At 45.7% G+C, this 19503-nt stretch overlaps 2 protein-coding genes across 2 annotated transcripts; both read right to left on the bottom strand.

Moving 5' to 3' along the window:
- Positions 1–3606: 3606 nt before the first annotated feature.
- acp5a (acid phosphatase 5a, tartrate resistant) lies at positions 3607–5262 on the bottom strand. Its single transcript, XM_030094101.1, has 6 exons — positions 5223–5262; positions 5018–5111; positions 4743–4942; positions 4527–4651; positions 4084–4429; positions 3607–4005 (listed from the first exon to the last, which is right to left on the bottom strand). Exons 1-6 carry the CDS (start codon positions 5223–5225, stop codon positions 3763–3765), a joined length of 1011 nt encoding a protein of 336 aa, XP_029949961.1. The 5' UTR covers positions 5226–5262; the 3' UTR covers positions 3607–3762.
- Positions 5263–6463: 1201 nt separating this feature from the next.
- LOC115390210 (interleukin enhancer-binding factor 3-like) lies at positions 6464–17312 on the bottom strand. The gene is made up of 20 exons (XM_030093979.1): positions 17207–17312; positions 16677–16799; positions 15980–16091; positions 15441–15634; positions 15186–15354; positions 14943–15108; positions 12617–12708; positions 12075–12170; positions 10010–10121; positions 9824–9921; positions 9642–9750; positions 9413–9556; positions 8883–9073; positions 8671–8790; positions 8449–8580; positions 8002–8163; positions 7781–7910; positions 7612–7650; positions 7098–7421; positions 6464–6964 (listed from the first exon to the last, which is right to left on the bottom strand). The coding sequence occupies exons 2-20, from the start codon at positions 16787–16789 to the stop codon at positions 6852–6854; spliced, it is 2616 nt and encodes an 871-aa protein (XP_029949839.1). The 5' UTR covers positions 16790–16799; positions 17207–17312; the 3' UTR covers positions 6464–6851.
- Between the last annotated feature and the right edge of the window lie 2191 nt (positions 17313–19503).

Consider the following 19503-nt stretch of genomic DNA (forward strand, 5'->3'; position numbering starts at 1 on the left):
AGGGATCTATTTTTTTTTTGTTTGTTTGTTGGCAATAAAGAAGCGTAATACATAACACATTATACAACAAAATGACAGATTTCAGGTCCTGCAGGATATTGGCTCATATGCAGAAAATCCCGGGATATTAACAGCAACACACACACACACACACACACACACACACACACACACACACAGCTTTAGCCCTCTGTGTATGTCTATAGGTTTCAGAGGATTATTCCACCTTCACTGTAAACAAAGCATTAATGTTTTTTTTTTCCTCTCTTTTCTAATATTTCTAAAGGTTTTGGGGAAAGCCTGGTCGACTGAACGCTGCTCATCGGTGAAAGCCAGAGTGCCTGTATTCAGTGTGGGGGGGGTGGAGATCAGGGAGAGAAGATTAGATGAGGAGCTTAGCCTTTAATACAGCGACCTTTTATTACTTCTGAGCTGCAGAATTAGATAATCCGAGAAGGTGAATTTACAAAATTCACCATTTAAAAAAAATCAAGTTAAAAAGAAACATCTGAACAGCTCCAAAAAGGAGTGCTGAGTGAAATGCATAAAACTGGGACTCGGTGGTGATTATAGAAGGTGGATTTCAGTATGAGATGTGTTGTGATGACGGTGAACGGAGAAGGTAGACAGATGTTTCCGGGATTTTTATGTTTAAAGCACACAGCCTTTTACACACTTTTTTTTATCTTTTACACATAAGTAAAAGATCTTTTTGATTTTCAAAACGCTGAAAACCCAATTCTTTAAATCCTGCATAAGTACCATCTGGTTGTCGAGTCTTGAGGTCTGTCTTTAAACGGCTTCCTGTCCGGACCCGGAAGCTTTTCTAATCTTCTTTCCTGCATGGGGCAGAAGATGTCAGAGCGCTCACCTTTGCACCGACACAGTGGGAGATGTACTGGTCGCGCAGGATTTCTTAAAGTGGAGGTTTCAGGGCTTAACGTGGAGCTAATAAAGACTGCGGGCAGGTGAGGGAGTCCTTCATGGGAATGTTCTGGACGTCTGAGCTGCCTCGCATTGTCCAGAAATAAATAGATATGACTTGAAACATCTGTTCTTAAAAATACCACAACATTTGTCAAAGGTTTAGAAGAAAAGTTTGGTGACTCTAAATCAAATAAAGCAGAGATAATGACAGGTTAAATAGTGTCTTTCACTTCTCAGATTGTAAATAAAAAGGATTCAAAGTGGAAGTTGTCAGTTAAACAAAGAGGTAAGAACAACAGAAGTATTTTTCAATATCATTTTAATGACAAATTCATATTTCTGACCAGTATCAAGGTATTTTGGGATTATCTGCTGCCTGCGTTTTGAAGCAGAACATGTGAGCGCAGGATTACTGCCAACCAGCTTGGAACATTTGAGGGCAGGTGGTGAAAGATCAAACCTGCAGGTAAATGATAAATGCAGGAGCTGAACGTTGCAATCAAATCTGCAGGACTGGTTGCAAAGAATCTAATAAATCATTGCATCAGCTGAAAAGCTGGACATGCCGCAGAAGTGGTGCATCACATGACATGCAGAAAGCACCTGTGAGCTAACAGCTACACCGATTCTGACTGGCAGCCACGTTCGTGTCGATCTGTCCATTTCCAGCCATCTATTGTTGGGCAGATTTATGATCGGCTGCAGCGGATCTGATCTTGGCTCAGTAGCTGGCTGAGGTGCAGTAACAACTGTTAGATAACGGGTCATTTAAGAACCAAAGATACTTTAACTCTGCAGAAATTCAAAATCTGTTGAGAGCATCAAATGTGTGTGTGGACCATTGTATATTTTTATAATTCCTTCTTGGTTCTGGACAGTTTGAGTTCATATTTTATAGGCAGAGGATCTGTTTGAGCTTTCTAACGGGTCTCTGTTGACCTCCAGAGGGGACACGTTTCTCTTTATGCTCTGAAATCTATTAAACCTTTTTCCTTCTCCTTTACTTAGCTGAATAAGTCATGTATAGTTTTCATTAACAGCTTCCACAGTGAATGGATTCCACTACTAAATTAGCCACAAATGAGATTGGAGCAGCTAAAGCGAACACAGCAAATTAACCTGACTCTCTGTAAAGCTACATGGCAGCTTTAATTCAACCCATCGCAGGAGCACTCATTAAGCCACAAGATTAACTCCTTTTGTCACTTGCTGTAAACTCACAGGGACTCTCGCAGTGCACGGCGGCGAGGTTTTCTTTTGCTCTGCGGTGGATTTACACATCTTAAGGTTAGGTGATCCTGGCCTGTCGCCTCCGCTCAGGTGACGGCTCGGGTTGCCTGCGGCCAGCTTCTTCCTGGCACAGTCTGGCTCACACGGTGACGAAGCATGACACCAGCGGACTGTAACTCATCCCAATTGGATCAGGGCGGTGCTCAGCAGCAGCCAGTCACCTTGTGTCAGCTTGACTGTAGTTAAGACAAGAGAAACTTATGCAAACCGTTTCAGATCCGTTCATGTCTGCCTGCTGATGAACTGTTTTTCCTTCATCGTGTAGGACGAGTATCTAAGCTGATATTTCAAATAAACGTGAAATCATAGAATTAAAGGTGTCTGCTGAAGTACAGCGTAAAAATAGAAGCCAGCCTTCCCTCGGAGGTTAATTGTCATTGGTTGGCCGAGTTGATCCTGATCGCACTCGCTGCCAAGCTGCCGTCATCCTGAATAATCCTCTGCTGGCAGACCAGCTCGCTGCGGTGGACAAAAAAACTCAACGGTGTGTGGGAGTCTTGACCTGCGCCGACCTTCAGCTGCAGACCACCGGGTCAGCATTTCACCCTCAGAAGGAGCTCAGGTCTGTCTGAGCACATCTACATGTTCAGCTCAGCAACAATACAGGTCACGTGCAAGCGCCTCACATTTTTTTCTTACCTTAAAAAATCCAGACTTGAACCACAAATCTGTACATGCAAGAAAATTAAGAGTGACTTGATCTACTCAGTAAACCAAACTGTCTCTTGAACAGATTGAGCCTTCAGTACATTTCTACCAACGCAGGTAGATCCACACTTCAGGATTTAAGTTCCTCCAGTAAGAGAATTCTTTAAAATGGTGCTGGATGCTGAGGTCTGGTGAAAACTACCACACAGTCCGTCTGTTCCGTTCCTTTGACGATTGTAGAAGGAAAAGTGCATCAGAATTAACCTGAGATATTGGACATGCAATCAGTGCATATAGAAAAGTCTCTTCCCCCCCACATCTACCCTCTAAACCACTTTAAGTCAGTTCTGGGAAAAGGCAGAGTCTGCTCCACTCACATGCATGTGTCTGGTAATGTCAATATTCTAGAGAAAAGAAACACTGCTTGGGGGAGAACACGCAAACGTAAAAACCTCAAGCTACAACCTTCTTGCTGGGAAACAAGAGCACCAGTACCATTTCTATTTTCTTAAGAGCCAAGACATGAAAGTGATTTTGCTCATTTTGTTATTAATGAAGACCCCTGAGGAGGAGTCAAAAGTCAACAAGAATTTTCTACATTTCAAGTACCTCAATGGACCCAAACATCCACAAACAACAGTAAATCCAGAGCCGTGTCTCAGAGCTCCACCAAGCGACTTGACCATTGGCAAAAACAGGAACTACAAACTCATGTAAAAACCTCACAACTCGACATTTCTTAGAAACAGCATTTATTTATACAATAAAGTCACATGTAAAAGTAGTTGATTTTTTTCTTAAAACATTCTTAATTTTAATGCCAGCTTTAAAAAGGTAAGATCAGCAGTAATCACTAGATTCAGAACTATACTGCGGATAACGTACGTCTTCATAAACTCATTCGTTAAGCTCCCTTTGGGACAGAACCGTGCGGTAGAGAGACGTGCCTTTGGCCTGGAGGAAAGTCAGAATCATCTGGTTCTTGGTGACCTCTGCGTGGACGAAGCCTCCCAGCGTCGACGCCTGGCCCGTGAAGAACTTGACCGTGCCTTTCGGGACATGTTTCCAGTGACGGATGTCCGGATCCAGGAAGTTTCCGGCGCCGCTCACCACATAGCCCACGCCGGACTCCTGGATGTACTGCAGGAGGAGAAAACAGACGGGTCAGGGTCAAGGCCAGAGCGACACCAAGCATGAGGTTCTCTTTCCTGCACACACCTGCAGGTTGTGGTCATGGCCGCAGAGGTAAGCGGTCGCCTTGTACTTGTTGAGCAGGGGGCGGAGCCTCTGCAGGAGGCAGTCCGTGGGCCCGTGCTCCGAGACCGACCACACCGGGTAGTGGCCCGCCACCAGCAGGAAGTCGGCCTTGGACCGAGCCAGTCGCTCCTGCAGCCAGACCAGCTGGCGGTTGGCGTCCACGGCTCGCAGCGGTCCCCTGGGCTTCTCGTCCGCGTAGTCGTTGGAGTTGCCGCACAGCATGACGGTGTCCAGCATGATGATGGTCAGGGTCTTCCCGGTGTTGGGGATGCGGAAGTTCAGCTCGTAGTAGTAGGAGGGGAATCGCCTACAAAGGCAGGAAGCAGCAGTCAGTCAATATGTTGAGGCCAGTAATCTTTAAAGAGTGTCTGCAGGCGGCGGCGGCCCCCCTGCAGGCTTCCTACCATCTTTCAGACTTGCGGCTGTACTCGATCTGGGCTTTCACACTTCCTGCGTGGTCATGGTTCCCGGCCAGGACGTACCACGGGACCCTGAGAGACTTCGACGTATACACCGTCTCAAACGTAGTCTGGAAATTCGAAAGTGAAACCTGCTGACCAAACTTCTTCAAGTTCCAGCAAGCCGAAGTCGGCGTTTCAAAACGGATTTGCTCAACCGACCTGAAAGCGGGGAGAATCCACACTGTCCACACCTTTGTAGTAGAAGTTATCGCCAAGGGCCAGAATAAAGTCGGCTCCCATCTGCTCTGCTATCTTGCTCATTTCACGAGCCGTAGCCTTCTGTACGGCGGTGATGTACGGCGGATAAGGCACCCCACCCCAGTCGCCCACAGCCAGGAACTTGATGGAGGTTCTGTTGGCTGGAACAAGGAGAGAGAAACGTCTAACAGCCCATTTATGAAACCAGGCTCAAGAAAAGTCAAAGGCATACTTACTGCTACCAAACTCCAGGTCCTGGAAGGCAGCAGGAAAGCAGTGGGCCACAGAGACGGCGGCAAACATCACGCATAAAATATAAAACGCCATCGTCTAAAGAAGGAAGCAGCAGAATGTGTGTTAAAACTAAACGCAACAGCCAAGACCGAGAGTCAGCACCTGCAAGAGCAGAAAAAGGAACATGAAACAACCACAACAGCTTACCATGTGAGCTCCAGCTTCCTGTCTCCAAACACTATCAACAACTGCTGGGCTTGCTGTTTTTTTTTATGCACGGAGGTGGCTTGTGATTGGCTGCAGCGCTGAGGCTGACACGCTCCAGCTGGAGTTAATAGAGGTTAATGAAAGCAGACCTGACCAGTCTGAACCAGAGAGGGGTCACAGGTCACCACCTCACGGCTCTCAGAGGTCACTGCACCCCCCCCCCAAAATGTTTTTTTACTCTACAGAACTACACAAAACAGATCAATAAGGAAAAGCAGCTGTCAGGAAAAGAAGAAGGCTTGCGGTGAGCAGCACAGATAATAAAGTCAGAGATAAATCACTCACCGCTGATAGGTGGTGTGGCGCTCAGGACCCGACGGGCCACTCTCCGTCCCCGCGGCGCCGCTCATCGTCTTTTTATCAGTCTTCCTGGAGGAGAGGCTCTGGGAGGACACGCTGCAGGGGCATGATCGTTGCTCACGCCCTGACTCAGTCTTGGGACCGGAGGGTCATCCGGGGCCCATGTGATCCACTACGGTTATTATAGCTGGTGTCCAGACTCCACTTTTTCCACTTCTGTGTTAATCACAGTTTTCCGTCTCCGTTTCTTTTTTATCCTTAATAGCAAACTCAGCCTGTTCGGTTTATAGATGGTCGTGTTTCATAACACTGAACAATGAACTCTCTATTGTCTCAATTTATTGAATAAACATAAATGAATTAGTTAATCTTTTTTAACATCTAAATTTATTCTTTGGTGAACAATCATGCAGTGAATACTGTTTGATATTTACCTGGGAGAAAGGCATGTGATGTTTCATTGAAGAATCTTTATCAAGAGAGGAATAAATGCAAAATTGCAGCACTTTGCTGTGTATTTATTTACTCAAAATGGACTGATTATCCTCACTACTGCCCCAGTTTTCCTCCTGTGGGTCAATGAGTCTTCCTCTGAACTTTACTAATCACCCAGCTGCCACATAGCTACGCTACAAGCATACACCGCCAGCTGTGTGTGTGTGTGTGTGTGTGTGTGTGTTTGTTACAAAACATCCTCAGTAACACTGACGTGAGGAATATCGGAGCTATTTAAAAAAAAAAAAAGAAAATCACCTTGGCCTGAGTTTAACTCCTTGGAGTTCACATCCTCGCAGACCGCCGCGGCGATACCGGAGCGGCGCCCGCCAAACTGAACTTCACCTCACAGCATTACAGAGTAATCAGGAATCGGATGATGTGGCTCTGCTCCAAAACGAGTGATTTATTCGTTTTACAAGACACAATTAGAGCATTTTGTAACACAGATGAATAACTCTTCAGGTCAAAAGAAAGAGGAGCTTTAAGTCTAATTCACACAGAACCAGCACGCAACATTTAATACACACACACACGCACGCACGCGCACGCACACAATGCAACACTGGTGTCAATACGACGGCGACGCCAGATTTTGTGGATAAAATAAAGTTGATCAAAATGTCCAAAAAAATGATAGATGAGGTAAAAAGAACTAATTGAAATCCAGTTGAAAGAAAAACACTTGTTTCCTTCACAGAAAGTGGCATCTCACGACATCCTCCTGCTCGTCGTGAAGGTCGGGGGGTGAAGACGGCGCGGCGAGCGGACTGATCAGTAACTCATGTCGTACCCGGAGTACGAGCCCTGGCTCTGGTCTCCGTACCCCTGGTACGTCCCGTCGTACGACTGCTGGTTCTCGCTCCAGGACGACTGGTTTCCCCAACCTGCAGGAGGAGAAGCCAGGAGCGAGTTACTGAACCAACCCCATGTTTCACAACGAGAAAACCGTCCCGGCTGGACTGAGCAGGCGGTTAAAGTGTGTTCGCTCTGAGATAACAGGCATCCGCCTTTCCTCACCGTAGTTGCCGTAGGCCTGCCCCCCGGTGACGGAGCTGGGGTAGGCCGTGCTGTACATGGAGTAGTCCCCCTGGTTCTGGCTCTGGCCCTCGTTCTGGCCCTGCGTCAGCATCTTCTTCTTCTCGTCGCCGTAGCCGTAGCTGTACGGACTCTCCAGGTCGGTGGGGGGAGGCATGGACTGGTAGCTCTCCCCGCCGCCGCCGGCGGAGCCGGAGTCGGGCTGGGACGCGTAGCTAGCGCTGCTCTCGGGGTAAAAGGTTCCGTAGCCAATTTCAGAGCCCGGTGTTTTGACTGAGGCGTCAGCGGAGTTACCATACAGCTTATCTGGAAGGGAGAGAGAAAATAATCACATTTTAACAGAGTTGCCTCAACGTCAGCATCGTGAAACTCAACATTTCTACTGAAATTGACTTATCTGGTTGTTTAATTAGATTTTAATTACACGTTTATCATCAGAGTAGAGACTGAATTTCGTTAAGATCAGTCCAGATGTTTCCCGTTTCTGGATACTCACGGTAGCCTGTGCTGGCGCCGCTCTCGTAACTGTAGTTAGCTTTAAAAAGAAAAACAGAGGAAATGAATGATGAGGGTCTTCCTGGTAGCCGAGACAGCCTGTTCCTCCAGCAGTGTGTGAACGTCCTTCACTGTGAAGGCTGACGTGTGTTCTGTGTTAAATTCCTTACTTCTGTTATAGCTGGGCCCGGGGACAAACGGCTTCCCTCGACCCCGGCCTCGACCCCCCCTGCCGGGACCCCAGCCCCGGGGCCCGGAGTCCGAGGGGATTCCTCGGATTGTGCCAAATCCTGGGATGTGCTGGTAACCAGGAACAGCCACCCACAGTTTATTAGGGAGAGGTGAAAACAGAACGGATGAAGGAAGGCTCTCTGTTTGAGGACGAACTCACCATGTCTGTGTACGTCACCTTCTTCTTGGAGAAGCTCCTGTTGGAGTTCGATGCTCCATTGTCATCTGGGAAGAGTTTTTCCAGAGCAGCCAGCGCGGCGTAGGCCTTCGCCTCCTTCTTATTGGAGCCTCGACCTTTGAACTTCTGCCCGTCCACCTCCACCTGAGGACAGAGACCGCACATCTTCAGCACTCTCTCAGACGTTCTCACTGAGGAAACCGATCGAACACCACGGTGCTTGGAGGTATGTCGAAAGCAGAACAGAAATCTCTTCTGAACGTTAAACCATCATCATCAGCTCCAGGTAGGAGCTCCAGTTTTTTAGATTTGTAACAGTGAATCGACTTCAGCAGAACATGGAGCTCGGTGCATGCATATCTGAAGACACAACCTGAAGCAGAGTTGAGGCTGTTCTCGCGTTTCCGGCACGCCGTCCTGCTCTCTCACCTCCATGACGAAGCACTTTTCGTGGGAGCCGCCCGTCTCCGCTGACAGCTCGTACTTCAGGCTGCGCCGCTTCTCGTTCAGCTCCATCACCGGGTTCTTCCCGTTCTTGGTCAGGATGGGACCCTGGCTGCTCTGTTCGCAGCAGAGACACACACCATGAGAAACACTCAACAAACATCCCAAACCCCAACATGTGAGACTCTCACACACACACACACATACATCGTCTGAAGTTGTGGAGGTGGCTGAGGAAGCTTTGACGGATTCTTGGGACGCTTCAGTGTTTCCGCTGGACTCTGATTTTGTTTCTGAGCTGGTTGGAAGACCGAGATCTTGAAGAACCTGTGGCAAATCAAACCAGGAGCTCACTCGTCTCTTCAGCTCGATTCCATCACCGAGACCAGGCTGTATCACTGCAGAGATGCAGAACTCGCCTTGGTGGCTACATTCAGCTTGGCGGCTCGTTTGGAAGGCCCCGTCGCCTCGTAGCTCTTCCCGTTCAGGTCCACGGCCATGGTGAAGACCGGCTCGTGGACCGGGCCGGTCTGGGAGGTGAGCCGGTACTCCAGGCCGGGCCGGTACTGGTTCAGACGCATCACGGCGTTCATACTGAGATCATCTGTGACTACAAGGACACGACAGCAGGAGAGAAAAAGGGAAGACTTTATAGAAGTTTTTATCTGACTGAGTGAAGGCAGGTTACATGTTAATGTTTATCATAATACTGTTTCAAATGATAATAAACTGGAGCGATTTCATCCAATATGTTTCAGTAGAAGAGTAAATAACCTTCACGGGACTTAGATGTCATACATCTATCTGTGTGTGTGTGTGTGCCAGTTTGTGCTGAACTAAATGATACTGACAAGTTTTTATAACTTTTTTTCTCCCACATCAACATAAATGAGAAGAGATGAAGAGACAAATGAAGAGGATGAGTGACAAACTGGATGATCTGACTTACATGATTTCCTCTGAAAGCGCTTCTGAAACTTGAGAAACTTCCTCTGCTTGCTGTTGAGCTGCGGCTCCTCGTCTTCCTCTTCTTCTTTGTCCACCTCTGAGTATAACCTCTTGGCAGGAAGGCTGTAGGCCCCGGGTATCTGAGCTGAAGGAAACAAGTTCAACATCGTCTTTTTTTAAAGTGCTCATGTGTACAACAGATACCGTGAAGCTTCGGGAGTCTCCTCTACCTGTGCCCCCTTCGATGCTGGCGCCGGAGAACTTGCGTAGCTTGGGAGGCTTGTTTTCCCGCCCCAGCACCTTGTAGATCTGTCCGAACGCACACAGCCTCAAGGCGAACTGGGGGAAGCACGTCAGGCGTCAGTCCGGCTGTGCTCTGACGTGGTTCGTGAGTCTGCAGGCCGGACAGTACCTGAGCGCTCTGCGTGATGTCTTCACACTGCTGCTCCGTCAGGTACGCCGTGGCGTCGATCGGCTCCTTCTCGCACGGATCTTTGATTCCTGGCCCGTCTGTGCACACAACAGTAGAATTTGTAGATTCGCCTGAAAGTCGGTGTGCCAGTACACCCACCGGTGTGGCTTTCGAGAGAAATCTCACCTCTCAGCAGGATTCCTGAAGCGACACATTCCAAAACCCGGCGGAGAGCTTCGCCCACTCCCAGCGGCCTCTCTGAGGTACCGAGGGCTTTTTCCACCAGCAGCTCGAGAGCCTGAGCGGCACAGCAGAGTCACAGTGATGAACGGAGCAGCTGAGAGGATCCCGCACAGGATTCAGGACAACCAGAGACCCAGAAATATCGGAATCTTTATGCAAGAGATGCAAATATAAAAAGGTCGACAGGAGTAAATGTGCCTTACTTATAGAACCCATTTTCACCACTTCACACTGTTAGTCACATTCAAACACACCAAGTAAGGCGCTTGACACCCATCAGGTGGGAGTAAATTAGAGTCCAGGGTACTTGAAAAAAGAAAGACTAGATCATGGAAAATGGAAAAATGGAAAAGTGTGACACACATTAAATATGCTATATTCCCCACCGGTTTGCATAGTAATAAGAAAAGTGAACACAGTCGAAGATTTGTGGATCAAATCCAACATGTTGGCTTCTTGAGCCTGGTCCTTGTGAATCGATGAAGTCCACGGTTTCTTACAGTCACTCGTTTTACGTTTGTTCATTCTTTTCTTGCAATGCATGTTTTGAACTGTGGGTGGCGCTAACGCCAGATTGTATATAAATGGACAGACCTTTCGTGACGTCACCCATAGAGTTCCCAACCGCCGTTCTGAAGGCTTCAGCGAGTCCAGCAGGACGTCTCCGCATTGAATATTTGAAACCGGATGTAAATGTGATTGGTCCCGCCCGTCACGTGACGGCATCACGTGGACAGAGGAGGCGCTGTCATAGGGCGATTTATGCAAAACTTTAACTCGTAATATAAAATTAACAGATGATTTATGTAAAAATCAGAGTCTGGTGAAGCAACACGGTTATAGAAACTAGTGATAGAGACCAAAATATGTCCTGAAACCGGACGCTTTATATGTTTATTTGCACTCTGAAAATCGGCATTTTTGAATGGGTTCCAATGGGACCGGGGCTCTTTTTGAAACCAGCATCATCGCCCCCTGCTGGAATCTCTCCAGAATTACAGCTTTTTTGCACTTCCGCATTATCTTCATGTTTTATGAGCGGAGGTTGGCGCCTGATCTATACAGGCAGGTTAATGAGGCCAGGTGTGAATAACTAATCACAGTATTGGGTAGAGCCATATGAAATCCGTGTTCACGGAATAGCGGAAATGGCCAATAAAAACGGAATTGGAATAAAACGCGGAATATTGCGGAATTCGTCCTGATCTGGTCTGAAATTCAGTTTTCGGGAGAAAATGGAACCTTACAGTGCAAAGCAAACATGCCGAGGGGACCGCCCGAGCTGCTGCAACGTGTACGTCACTTCCACAGCGCTGCTGACATGCTAAAGCTGCGTTCACACCGCCAAATGCTTTCCGCGATTTTGCGTCAAAATACAATTGAAAACAAATGTGAACGCGCGTTCCAGCAGCGACGAGACGCGACGCAGCAACACGATGTCCAAGCGAGCTGCTCCCTCCCCTCTCACACATTCAAAAAAGTTATGAAACTCCACGCTAAGCGCTAAATACAGAGCAGAACAGTACACGGACTTTTATGCCTCAGGGGAAAAGCTTTTTTGTAAATACTGTTAACGTACTGTGGACTGGACTCGCAAAGACACATGCGACTAATTGAAAAGTATTTCTTTGTTGCAGGACTTTAAACATTAAATGGACTGTTATATCCTATTAAATTGTGGACATTTATTCATTTCCACTTACCAGACACCTTTTTTTAATGGTAAAAATGAGCTTAAAAATCAAAATACCAAATTCAGAAATATTGAAACGGAAAAAACGGAATTGGGGAAAAAACAAAACGGATTTCATATACCTCTAGTATTGGGGCTGAGGCTACTGCAAGCTGGAGCAGTAAATCACCATCTCAACGCGTTGCTGTACGTTTGGTGGACTTAAAAAGAAATTCATCCCCTACTAAAGCTGTCTGGACAGTGCTTGTGCTCGCCACACCTGGTGCAAGTCAGTCAATTGCACCTCCCAGATTTCCAGAAGATCAGAGTCCTCACCCATCCTGAGAGGGGCGTCCAGGTGGGAACGCGGTGGCACAAGTCCCTCATGATCCGGATCACAATGACCGCGGAGGGCAGGTCGTTGACTTTGGCCTGGAGACACAAACGGAAGGCGGTTCAGTTAGAAGGGGCTGCCGCCGCCTCGCCCGCCTCGCCCCTGTGCTTCCTGAGTTTCCGCAAAACGACTCGGAAAACAAAGCAAGCACAGAGAGGTCAGAAGCACTGAGCCGTCTCCAAATCAAACGCCAGCCCTCAGTGCTTGTGTGGAGGCGGCGTTGAAATTGAGAGGGCTCAGTCTGCTGTAACACTGCTCCTCTCCATACCAATGATCATCTCACATCCGTCATTGGTATGAATCAGCAGGCGACCGTTTAACTCTGCTCAGTCTAAAAGTTCGACATTTTAAGATCTGTGGCTACATCAAGAGGAACTGTGAGCACTGCAGAGAGCCTGCACTGTCTCTAAATGGACAGAATAAGTAAAAGAAAAGATCATTCAACAGTTCAACCTTACGTACAAATAAGGACGTGAATGCAAACCTGGAACCACTTGGCGTGGCGGAGAGACGCCAAGGCAGTAAGGCATTTCTGCCTGTCCAGAACGTCCGGCGGATCGATGACTGTTTGCGATTCTATTGACGAAGTGGAGTAAGAAGAAAAGGTACGGTTTGACCAAGGGGGTCGGCTCTGTCTTGCAGCTCAGGGAGTAGCAGCTTTTCCCAAACCAGCAGCAGCGGGGAAAGGGGGTCCCGAGGAGCTAACGCGCTAAACTTTGGCCCCAACAGGCTGAATTGTCACCTGACGCACATCCCAGGTAAAACTCCCAACAGCGTGTGACACTGAGAGAGACAGACGGTCGTATTGACAGGGTGTTGTGAATGAAGGTGGGTCCCCCCTTCCCACAGCCCCTCGGCTTGGGTATGCTGCTCCCTCCTCCTCCTGAGACAGTGTGTCCAGTTGGTCAAAGGTCCAGCGTTCCTAAAAGACTTGACAAACTAAAAGGTCAGCAGTTGTAAACCACAAGCATTTAGAGAAACTTCACGTCGGACACACGCTGCAGCAAAACTGACCAGTCCCTGAATGAAGGGGGTCGCATGAGAGAGCCATACCGGCCAAAGGCGAGTTTCAGCTCATTTTTACAACTCTGGCCACATATTTTTATGACTCCTCACTCTGAGGCCACTGTGACGTCTTGGCTAAACATAACATCAGGCTTATAATTTTGGATTAAGCTACTGTTACTATTATTATTATCATTATTATACAAGTTTAATTTTATTGGTTCTTGTTTTTTCAATAAAACAAGTTTCAAAAACTATTTTTTGTTAGTTTTGTAGCCTAATAATCCAGACACCTTTAGAACCTTTTTATGAGTCTTCAGAACATCAGTGTGTTCCTCTTACAGCTTCACTTATGAAAGAAACTGTGCTTTGTATCTGATGATTGTAGGACCCGGAATTAAACAAGTCAAAGAATCGTCCCATAGAACCACTGATTTGTAAGAGCTTCAAATGTACAACAAATCTGTAACTTCACTGAGCAAATTCTGAGTGAATCTCCAGCTCGTCTCACAAAATGTGATGTGAAACATTCAGCACCGAATCAGCGTGGTCCAAGAGTAAACCGTCACTGATCCAGCTAATATTCATCTCATGTATGAATATCCTACATGGCAGGAGTTGATGCTGCCAAGTGAGACTTTTGGAGCTGAAGAAAAAAACCTAAGAAGGCCCAGGAAGAACATGCAAATGCAACACTAAATGCCCCTGCGTTGATTTGAATACAGAGAAATATATAAAAATATAATATATATATATTATAAATCTAATTCACTCATGTAGTTATTGCATTTTTTTATCCTCACCTCTCCACTGCCTTCCTCTCATTCAACCACAAGTTTTTTTTTTTCTAGGTATCACAGTTTACACAAACCTCGTGGGAATTTTTTTGAAATTACTGACTGATGGTCTGTTATGGTCTGACCACCAAGTATGCAGCGTCTGAATCAGTCTCAGTCTGTCACTAAGTAAACGTACTCAAACTGCTCTGAGACCAGTATGGTTCTGTGTTCGGGGCCTCAGACCTTTACATGAACTTCCTCCAACTTTAGATTTCTTCCTCAAACTGACAGCCTGTACCGAGCAACACCGGAGCTCCACAAACAGCCCACGTACCAAAGCTTCACCCATCCTAACCAGTGATTTAGATGAATTAACTCTTTATTTTCACTATTTTTTTCCTTACCATTCATACTTTCTCCAGAAAAAAAACTAAAATGTTGCCACTGCTTGTCAGTTTTGCTGCAGCTGGTTCAAAATGTACATGTTCAGCATCAAGGTCATGCAATGCGCGCTGAGCTGGTCACTCTTAGAAAAGCTTTTACTTTCATCATGAAGACCACAAAGATAAAGACTTGGGGAAATGTCACTAACAACAAAGCGCTACAAACGCCAGATGTGGACTGGACTCTCCAGCGAGTGAGGACCAGCGCAGCGCTGCTTTCCAGCTGCCTGTGATCAAAAATCTTTGAACGAATCACAACTATGAAATACCTTCCTAGCCTGTTTGTTCTCCGCCTCACGGACTCAAGCTTCACAAAAGAAATTCACTATTTTTCCAGCCAGATACTTCGAGTTATGAGTCTCAGACCACCAGCAGCAGGTGGAAAGCAGCGTTCGTTGGTTGTTCACTGGCATCAGTTTGAGATCGTCACTGTGTGAGCTCCACTGAGAGTTCATGAGATGAAAATGGGAAACTAATGCTGCGTTTTTCCGTCAGTGGAGCTCTGCAGCACCCCCACACTGACAACACACACGCCCGGCTAGTGTGAGCAGATGTCCAGTGAGAGGTCGGACCACATACGCACCTTCCTCTTCTGCTTTAACCGCCTCTTCAGAAATACTTCCTTGCGTCCTGACAGCAGGCGATGTCAGGTGGATAGTCAGAGTCAGGACTGACTCCTTGGCAATCGTCACAACGATGGACGCGTCTTCTGGACATTCGGATACCGTGTATGTCCCAGCTGAAATGCTCTTTACAACAAAAAACAGAACAAATGTGAAAAAAAGCTCTTATCTTTGTGTGAAAAAGCTGTCTGCCTTTTCTGTACCTCCAGCTGTGCAGCGAGCTTTTCAGCCACTTGTTTCAGTAGTGTAATCGTGGGCTTGTTGCTACAAAGCAGCACCAGCTCCAGGCTCTTGTCCCCCTTCAGCAGGAGTCCTTTGGCCAACAGCGCGACCCTCATGACGCCGCGCAGGAGACGCTCCTTGGAGCCAACACTTGGTTAGGAAAAAAAGGATCCACTTGTAATAAGAAGTGTGGGAGAATGAGGCCAGACGATGAAGCTAATAAAAGTCTCACTCACGTCTCTGCTTCAGTGGATTTGTCATCATCAGCTGGCGTATCCATCTGGTCAGACACAGTCTTCAGGGCGCACTCCACGTGGGTGACGATATTCTGCACGGCCTCCAGCTCCTCAGGCGTGGGGTACACTTCGGCGTGTCTGGCCATTACGTGGCGATCGTGAGGCCCGGTGTGCTTTCGAGAAGACGACAATGCCTTCATTGGAAAAATCAAATGGGCACAGGTTCAGGTTTTTGCTTTTTAAAGTAAACATAAAGGAGAGAAAGTCAATATTTAGTTTAAACGCTGGACATATAAACTTTTAATTTGACACGCCACATGAATGAAAAAATAGAATTGAGAAGTATAAACATGAAGGAAGTCGAGATTTTAAAAAATCCTGGAAAAAGGATACAAACTTCCATACAAGAGGAAGAACTTTTTTTTTAGTAAGTAGAAAAATAAAATAATGGAAAATGTTTTGTAATGGAAAGAGGAGAGAGATAATAGAGTTTTAAAGTCCAGGTGAATTGATGCTATTGATTTATAGAATGAAAGAACCTCGTGGTGACGGTTATCCTCGATCTGCTCGATAGCAGCGATGTAGTCGTGGTACTGCCTCAGCTCCTCCTCGTAACACAGGCAGTCGTACCAGTAACGCAGCTCCTCATATCTGGAGGAAAATAAATGGAAGTCAGTGGGTACATACAAACAACTATGGCTACAACAGAGAGGCGTTGACTTATGAGTCAAGTGAAATGAAGAATCTGTTTTAATAGCATACTTAATTCTCATTTATGAAATTTTGCATTTGTGGCTTATTTACAGTCTTACAGAAAAATGCTTTATTGGGGATGGATTAGTGTTTTCAGGATTATTGAGCAATGGAATAATAACTATAATGATTAAAAGAGATGGCCACAAAGTAAACTTTTCAGATCCAAAGATGATCTGTTCTCAGATCACTTTAGTGTAGGATATGGCATGAAATATTTCATGGACTGTGTAGATATTGAGTCAAAGGGACACTTGCTGAGCTGTCATCCATGATGGACAATGATTTCCAGTCTATGCAGGACACAATAACATCTCTGCAGAGCTCCTTCAAGGACAGGATGTCCCACCCAAAATGAGTGAAGGAGAGAAACCACAGATTTTTCATTCCTGCTGCTGTCAGAGTGAACAATCAGCACTGGTCATCATCATCATGATGGCCCTATGGATGCTGTGGACCCCCCACCCCCGGCTGTGTGCGCACCTGTCAAAATCATGCGGGAGGAGGCGGTGTCCGTCCTGGATCAGCCCGTCCCAGTACAGCAGCTCTTCGTACGCCTGGTGCTCGTCCCACATCAGCGATCCGGGGTACGCCATGCCGTCACGACTGTGGGTCACGAGCAGAGAGCGAGCAGCCCAAAGGTCAAACTGTTTACGATGAAATGAATGAAAATCATCCACGTTTCATTTGAAGTGGCTAAATGTGAGCTAACTAGTCCACGTATGAATTAAACTTAATCTGCAGCTCCAGACACGTCGTCTGAGGCGACTAAGCAAAGCATCAATAGTTTACTTTACTATGAAAAAACACCGCGAATATCAAATTTATTGGAAATAGTCATGATTTGATGTTGGCAGAGAGGAGAAGTGGCTAATGTGTAGCTTTACCAGATGTTAGCCAGCGTGCTAACATTAGCCAACAAGCCGACAGCGTTTCGTTCACTTGTCTCTCAATAAAACTCCGTGAAATACTACAAACCACAGAGCGTCTACGTTTATGCATTTAGAGCTCACCTTTGTTGATGGTCGTAAAAATCCCCCTTTATTTGGGTAAACGCTGCTACTTTGACTCTCTTCTTCTTTCAATCAGCCCACCACCGTCCAGCAGACAACGAGAGCGACGTCTGCCGCCCCCTGCTGGGAGGTGGTGGGAATTACAACTACACATAAATGCGTTTCCCCTTGATATCATCAACAGAACTTTTATTACAAATGAACTGAAATATCTCACATCTTCATTCTTTATAGCAAGCAAAATAAAAATATTTTAAAGCTGTTTCAGATACATGCGCTCTGTGCAAAGAGGATTAATTAAAAATCATTCATAAACTTTCTTTCTCTGGGGGGAAAAAAAGAAACAATTCAATCAAAACTTTAGATATGTAGAACTTTTTGTATAAGAAAATGTGGCAGAAATGTGCTTTATGGGGTAAATGAATGACATGGGGTACATTTACACACCATCCATCAAAGTTATCAATAATTACTGCTCTTTGTTCTGCCTCTATAAAGTTGCTGATGCAGCTGACTTCACTAAGCTGCTGTGTATGGCCACGCTGTCTGATCATGTTTGGAATAAAAGTTGAAGGAGAAGGGAGAGAGGCCAGACCTCTGGAGTCCCAGAGTTGTGACCACTATGTTTGACATGCAGTGCCAGTGATACGGAACACATATGAACACACATAATGTGGTATCGATTGACTTCCACCTGCATCACTGTTCATCTGTCACCCAGTAGGTCACCCAGTAGAGACAGTTTTAATACAAAAAAATGCAATACCTTTCACGAGAGTAGATGTTATTCCTGTTTTTCCTTATCAAAGACCATAGCTGTCATAGTTATAAACTTTAAAATGCTTTAAAAGTTTTGGTCCATATGTTCAGAGCGTAGAATGAACTGACAATGAACAATAAACTTTTCAATTATACTCAATGTGTTCGAGAGGCATTTTAAGTAAGTACAGAAAAAAATGAAAATCATATAAACATTTTTCTTAGATATCTCAAACAAAATAGGCAGAGACTCAAGGAACAGGTCCCTCACAGGGAAAACTCAGAGAGACGAGCAATCACCAGACTGCTATATTTTTGTCATTTCCTTTTCTTTGAGTGAGATGCTGTAATCATCAACATTACTGCAGGCTACATCATTCGGTGCAGTATTTTTGGTCCTTTTATCAGTATGTCTGGCTTTCTGTCTGACTCTGTTCTCAGTAAATGTGATACACTTTCTTTTCAACAAAGGATTGAGCTCAGTGGCCTTGTGTGTTTTATTCAGACAGCGTCATTTGGATAAACTAAATAATTTTGTCTTTTCACAGCTTTGAGGTAAAAGTGTGGATCAAAATATATTTTTCTCATCTCCTTATAGAAAGCATCAATATAGACCTTGCTGTGAATGCAGTATACGGTATATAGCTACAGTTGATATGGTGTGTGTGTGTGGGTGTGTGTGTGGAAATGTGACTCTGTTGCATTGTTTTCCGACAGTGCCCATTCTGCCACCACCATCTAAGATGAAATATGTGGCATGTCATAGCGCTTGCTGATTGTTACTGATGAAAAATGGCTCCCCTGTCTTCCCTTTAGCTTTAAGTTCCTCTCATCAGTCAGACTCATGTAGATATTTCTACATATGAATCAACACTGTAGAAATTACTGCGTCAAGTCTAAATCAAAAAGATGCATTAGCATTTGTGCAGCTGTCTGCATGACCTTTGTTGAAGGTGATTTGATGCTTCGGCCTTTCCTGAAAATGAAGCTCTGTGGTTCTGCAGAATTACTTTTCTTCATTATTATTGTGAATATTGTGAACAATCCATAGACCAAATACTAAAACTCATGAATTCAGTAATAAATATTCCAACTGCCTTGTGCTTTACATGTGGAAGAGTTCACACTCCTTGCACTCTTTTGTTGTTATTGTTGTTCTGAACCACCCAGGGTAAGCGTACTCCACTTATACAGCACATATCCATCACTTCTTCAATATCAGAGTATTTACACATATTCTGTCACGTCGGTGTGTGACGGCTGTCCTTCAAGGTGTTTAGTCTCCACTGGGAGCGAGTTGAGATCCGAGTGTCTCACTCCCAAGGACACTTCAATCCATAAACAGAACCATGACCTGTTAATCCTGTGAGTGGGAGACTTTCTCCTTCATCATCGGAATCACAGTCGCCCTGCTGGGAAAGTTTGAAGGAGACAAAAAAAAAAAAGGGAAGGAGAACGGCAGGTAGCATTGAAGACAACAAACAGATGTAACTTTAATTTGATTCAATGCTTTTAAATAAATTGGTAATAAAAAACTA

Source organism: Salarias fasciatus, chromosome 6 (genome assembly GCF_902148845.1).
Source record: "Salarias fasciatus chromosome 6, fSalaFa1.1, whole genome shotgun sequence".
NCBI lineage: Eukaryota > Metazoa > Chordata > Actinopteri > Blenniiformes > Blenniidae > Salarias > Salarias fasciatus.

Excerpts from the sequence above, each read along its gene's own strand:
- acp5a (XM_030094101.1), bottom strand. Across the intron at positions 4,652-4,742 it reads TGGATTCTCCCCGCTTTCAG|ACTACGTTTGAGACGGTGTA; the intron begins GTCGGTTGAGCA and ends TCGAATTTCCAG. Across the intron at positions 4,430-4,526 it reads AGCCGCAAGTCTGAAAGATG|GCGATTCCCCTCCTACTACT; the intron begins GTAGGAAGCCTG and ends CTGCCTTTGTAG.
- LOC115390210 (XM_030093979.1), bottom strand. The coding sequence starts at position 16,789 with ATGGCGTACCCCGGATCGCTGATGTGGGACGAGCACCAGGCGTACGAA. Across the intron at positions 15,355-15,440 it reads AAATCCACTGAAGCAGAGAC|TGTTGGCTCCAAGGAGCGTC; the intron begins GTGAGTGAGACT and ends TTCCTAACCAAG. Across the intron at positions 15,109-15,185 it reads AGCTCGCTGCACAGCTGGAG|AGCATTTCAGCTGGGACATA; the intron begins GTACAGAAAAGG and ends TTTGTTGTAAAG.